A 5,777-nucleotide genomic window follows, 5' to 3' on the forward strand; every position below is an offset into this window, starting at 1 on the left:
TGACCAAAATTGGGAACGTACTTGAAGTTATGTAATTAATATATTAATGAGCCACGCAAAATTATCTAATTTTATTTCACGTTATTTCACCTCCTCTAAATCTATACTAATACATGTAATGATACAGAAAACTTTGTTAGTTTAAAAACGTTAATATCTAGAATTATCAATTGGATTTGCAAAAAAAATATCAATATATTGCGGAAGTCCGCAAGATAACCCTAGTCAAATAACATTGGTTATTTGATTAGAATTATTTTGTTTAATTCCGCTACCATTAGTATGTGTGCGACTGCCAACACTCGAAGATTGACCACCACAATCACAGTTAATATAATAATGCTTAGCAGGCGTATTGGCAACCGCAGTTAGGTTTTGGTGATGTTCTAAGAGGGACACACTTCAGACCTGAGAAATGGCAACGTATGTAGGGTATCATGGACGATACAGTGACTCTGTCCGTCCGTGTACTGTTCATGCCTGTAGGCGACGGTTACACACTTTCTTTCAGGTAGGTTGTCAGCTTTTTTATCATTCTAAGTTGCATAAAAAAACATACTCTATTTCAAGATGGCGGCTATCAACATTTATATTTATTCTTGGTTACATTTTTATTGATTTTTTTTTCGTCATTCTTATTTGATCCGTTCTTTTCAATTAACATAACCAACTCAATATTCCATTTTTAAACCTTATTAGTACACTATCTTTCAAATCGCACTTCTCTTTTATCTTTAATTCTACCGCTTTCCTTTTTATGTCTAATTCCACTATTTACTCCGTTTTTTAATGTTAAACCACATACAGCTGTATGTGGTTTAACATTATAGCTCATAGCTATGAAGCTCACATTTTTACAGCATTAAGGTCACAGTTCTAAAAACCGGTTACGTACCGATCATATTTCAAATTATGACCCTATAGTGGCTTACCTATGCTGTAAAGGAAAAGTAGTTCTAACTCTATTCCAACTGCAGATAGGAATCAATGGAATAGTCATTTTAACAGAGTTCAAACGGAATTTTCAAGTAGTGAGTACTAACTGCGAGTTTGATGGATTCGGCTAACCGATATAAATTCAAAAGCAGAATAAACTTTGTGTTAAGACTTATTTAAATCGTTACTTTTTTGCCAGTGTACTGTAGTTCTAGAAACTTTTACTCGTTTATTAAACTTCAATACACCTAAACAGTATAAATAGAGAAATAACACAATATGGCGTTGTCTACCAGTCGACCGTAGGCAGGAATAACAGAAAATATAATTGATGATTCAACGTAATGTGCAAATAAACAGGAAAAACAATATAGAGTGTTTACATATCATGCAAATATGTAATAAATATTTGTATAAAAATAATAAATATATACATAAATAATAAATAATTATCTATAATTGTAAAATGTACTATTTTGTAAATAAATATAATCTAATTCTAGTTTTAAGCGTTACTTTAGAGTTTGCAACATATGTATTTTTAATCAATTAAAATTAAAAAAATATGAGATATACCAAAACGTAACGACGTACTTATTTAATCTTAGGTTTATTTCGATTGAACTCACGGTATTTTTTTTTAAAGCAAAATGTATCTGTTTTAATTTATTTATTTAATATATTATACACTTAATGCTTACTATACCATATCAGCCAATTAATTGTCCACTGCAGAATATAGCCTTCCCCATAATGGGGATTTTGTTAGTAGTTGTCACTAGAGATGGGCAATCCACCTGGGTGGGTTTAAAGTCTGGTGGGTAAAAACCGGGTGTTTTGGGTTTATTGGGTTTAAACCCCATAAACACCCAAATTTTTGGGTGTTTATGATTTTGTACTTCATCATCGTCATCTCAGCCGCAAGACGTCCACTATACTGGACATAGACAATATTATTATGCAGCCTACAGAATAAAAAACTTTTAATTTGATTTTGAGTTTATTAAGAAAGAGATGAAAGTAAAATGTAAAACTACAGTCAATCACTGTCAGATTCAGAGTTATTACAAGCGATGAATTGTATAGGTTCGATAGGCTCTATTTCGTCTAAACTGTTATGTTCATTTACTTGCTCAATGAAAGCTTCTAAGGTATTTTCTTCATTAAACTGAATGTCCTCGCATTCAGCTTTATGTTTAAGATTCCAGTTATAACAAATGAATGAAATTTTTTCAGTTCTTTCAGTTGTAAGTCGATTTCTTTTGTTATTATGTATGTAGCCTTGGATACTAAAGGAACGCTCAGTGGCTGCCGAAGTACAGGGAGCTGATAGAATACGAATCGCTACTTTGCTTAACTCAGTGGAACCACAAATACCTTTCCACCATATTAGGGGCTCAATGCTATCTAATGAGCTCCATACAAATCCTCTGGCCCAAAAGTTTTCTTTAGCTTTATAACACGCCAAATCTGCCATTACATTTGACAAACTTAAGTGTTGGCTTAAATTGTAGATAAACTCCATACCCTTAAGTTCTTCCTCTTGAGTAAGTTCGACTCCTAGAGTCCTGGGGTCTAGAATATATGCTGCAAAATGTATTGGCCTCATTGCCATATTGCATCTTGAAGATACTGATGTTAGAATCTGCTGTTTGCTTTCTTCGCTCAATGTCGAAATCTCATTTAATGCAAAACGTATCTTAGCTTGTACATCTCTAAATGTAATGTATGTGCGATGCAAACGATTCTGGTCGCTCTCTAAGTAAAATATGCTTTCAGTGACTGGTTCCAAAATACTTATACATTCCCCTGTCTTCGTCCAGAAATCATCACTTAGAATTAAATCTTTAATATCTCTTGAAATTACCACATCTTCTCTAACTGTTAATATTTGCAAAGCTATCTTATTTGCTTTCAAACTTTTTAACGAAGTAACATGACTTCCCCATCTTGTAGCACAAGGCAATTTTAGTGTTTGTGTAGAATCTTCACCCTGCCTTGATTTTATCAACAAGGAACTTAATCGTTGACTCCTTTTAACAGTTTTTATTATATTTATGGCTTGCATAATAAACACAGTTACTTCTTGTATCTTTACAATATCTTGGCACAACAAGTTAAGGATATGTGCACAGCAACCGAGAGGAACAACATGTGGATATTTGAGTTTTGTTAATTCGAATGCCTTTTGTATATTTCTAGCGTTATCGCCAATAAGTACAAGAAACTTATTTGCTCCATACACTTTCATTACTTTTTCAACTTCTTGGCTAAGGTATTCACTAGTGTGAGGATTACTTTCTGTATTCAAACTTTTAACGTATGCAGGTTGAGGTTTTGATATAAGAAAGTTTATTATTCCTTCATTTCTTAAATTAGACCAGCCATCGCACTGAAGGTGTAAGTAACTACAAGCATTTAGTTCCTCATTTAACTCAAAACGCATTTCTCTATATATTTTATCTAAGTATTTTGTCGCTAAAGCTTTACGTGAAGGTATTTTAAATTTTGGTTGCAATTTTTCGAAAAATTGTATCCATAAAGGATGTTGCACCATCGATAATGGCGTCCCTGTTACAAATATAGCTCTCGCTAATTCTGTTTTTATATGATCATCGGTGTCTTGAAACTCAGCATTTATTGTAGTGTTAGCAGACGACGAGGGGCTTATAAAAGAATCATTTGTCTCTATCTCTGACAGTCCAGACATTTTGGTTTTGGACGAGCTATCTTTTATAAGTTTCATAGAGTCTTTTAATGTTTCTGGAGATTTTGGACAAGTGATAAGATGTTGAAGCATTTTGGCAGCATTACTGAATTTGTAGACCTTATTACAAAGCTTGCAAGAAACAGACTTGTTTGGTAAAGTACGGTAGTGCTCCCATATGCGTAAATCTTTAGGTCTCCCCATTGAACCTAAAAAAATGAACGATGATTAGTTGGTCTGACGAAAATTCAACAATAGAGTGCCTATTTTTTTACAATGATTATTTCTTGTTATTTACAATAAATTTATTAAAAAAATAATAAAATAAATACAAAAAACCTTTGTAAAATTACATCTCCTCGGAGGATTAAACGCAGACGCTAGTTTATTATCGTATTGTTCTGTATTTTTCTCAGCAACTTCTTTAATTCGATTAGGTACTTACGCATATTATGTTAAAAATAAATATCTAGTACACATCTTAGGCTATCCACCATTATTATCCAATGACGACTCTCAGCTAACTATGCACTATCATCCAAAATAAACGTGTATGGAAAATTTTATCCCAGTCGGTTGAGGATTGAGGATAATTGCATCAACATACGAACATACCTACATACTTTTATTTACATAACGCAAGCTAAATAAAAGCTTGTAATAATACATCTAATTTTAAGTTAAAATTGTTAAGTGATCATGATATAATTGTATCATTCAAAAATCCACTTACCTTTAATTATTTCTTGTTAAGTATAAATATTATTTCAAATCTGCTCCCTTAATATGCACTTTTTTACTGCTTTTCCTACCTAACACGTTACCAGGAAGTCACGTTACCAGAGTCAGAGTAATAGTGAACACGTTTGACAGTGATTGTCGTCGCCTCATATTCAGCGTCGACGAATAGGGGAATCCCCAGTCATAATGTATTGCATGCGTGGCGGTCTTACTTCAAATCCATAAACAAAGAGATAATTACAGAACTCGATACTAGATGGCGCTGTTTTTGTTTGAAGAAAGTTTGCGGGCTAAAATACATAGAATTTCATCAATGACTTCCACAAAGAACAACATTTCTGTTTTTTCTAAGTCCGTATCTCTTCCGTATATTTCATAAGATATAAGCTTGGGCTACATTGTTATGCAACGTGATTTTGTCGCTGTCTTGCTAGCAGGGTTGACAGATATACGATTTAAATCGTACTCATACTATTATTTGTCTATTTTTTAATGTACGATCGTAAAGATTATGATCGTAATTCGCACAAAAATATACGACTTTTTGGTTACCTGGCAACATTTTTATTATGAAACGAACATGCTCACATCATCAGTCACATGCAACAATTTATTGGGGATTTCCCCTTCACATCTGGCAGTCCTGCTTGCTAGAATATAGGTAAGTCAGCCACAGTTACTGACGATCGATATTTAAAGGGTATTGTTTTTGTGCTAAATATTTCATAAAAACGTTATTTAATACTTTGTGGATTATTAATTTAGTTGATAATCACTGGAAGTAAAATGGATGCTAATTTGAGAGATCAAGATCTTCGTATAAAACAGTTAATAAAAGAAAATCTACGTAAGTACTCTTTTTATACCTAGGTAGGTAAGGTATAATAAACACAAAAGGTACTTAGATCGCGTGTGTTCGAAGCATTTATTCTAATAAATTTAATTTAAAATTGTAGAAAGAAAAAAATGTCTGCCAAGCCGTAGCCGAAGCCGATCTCCAAATATATTTGGCGATAGTGAGACCCAGTGTCCAGATGATTTACCCAGCGTCGTCGCAACAAAGAAAAAAACGAGGATAAAGTAAAAGAAAATTTACTGAAAGAAGAAACAAACTGTTCTAAATGCTTAATTTATGGAGAAGAGGATAAAAGAAATGAGTATTTCGGACTGTTAGTGGCTCAAGAATTTAAATATATACGGCCATGTGTGCGAACGAGGTGTTATGAAGAAATTTTAAAGTATCTACGGGAAGCAAAAGGCCAACATGTTGATCAACTGCAACATGAAAACACTGAAAATTAATTACTTTCATTTTATTATATATAGATTTTTAAAATTTCCTGAAATATTATTAGTTAACGTTTTATTTAATATTGTAGAATTGATCAATACA

At 32.8% G+C, this 5,777-nt stretch overlaps 1 protein-coding gene across 1 annotated transcript; it reads right to left on the minus strand.

Annotated features, from left to right (window-relative positions):
• Positions 1–1,722: 1,722 nt before the first annotated feature.
• On the minus strand, positions 1,723–4,910 carry LOC128201757 (uncharacterized). Its single transcript, XM_052899627.1, has 2 exons — positions 4,377–4,910; positions 1,723–3,852 (listed from the first exon to the last, which is right to left on the minus strand). Exon 2 carries the CDS (start codon positions 3,845–3,847, stop codon positions 1,976–1,978), a length of 1,872 nt encoding a protein of 623 aa, XP_052755587.1. The 5' UTR covers positions 3,848–3,852; positions 4,377–4,910; the 3' UTR covers positions 1,723–1,975.
• Between the last annotated feature and the right edge of the window lie 867 nt (positions 4,911–5,777).

The sequence above is a fragment of the Galleria mellonella genome, unplaced genomic scaffold (genome assembly GCF_026898425.1).
Source record: "Galleria mellonella isolate WM207_F2 unplaced genomic scaffold, CSIRO_AGI_GalMel_v1 utg59, whole genome shotgun sequence".
Taxonomy (NCBI): Eukaryota; Metazoa; Arthropoda; class Insecta; order Lepidoptera; family Pyralidae; genus Galleria; species Galleria mellonella.

What these genes read in the sequence shown, in the direction of transcription:
- LOC128201757 (XM_052899627.1), bottom strand. Translation starts at nt 3,847, where the DNA reads ATGGGGAGACCTAAAGATTTACGCATATGGGAGCACTACCGTACTTTA.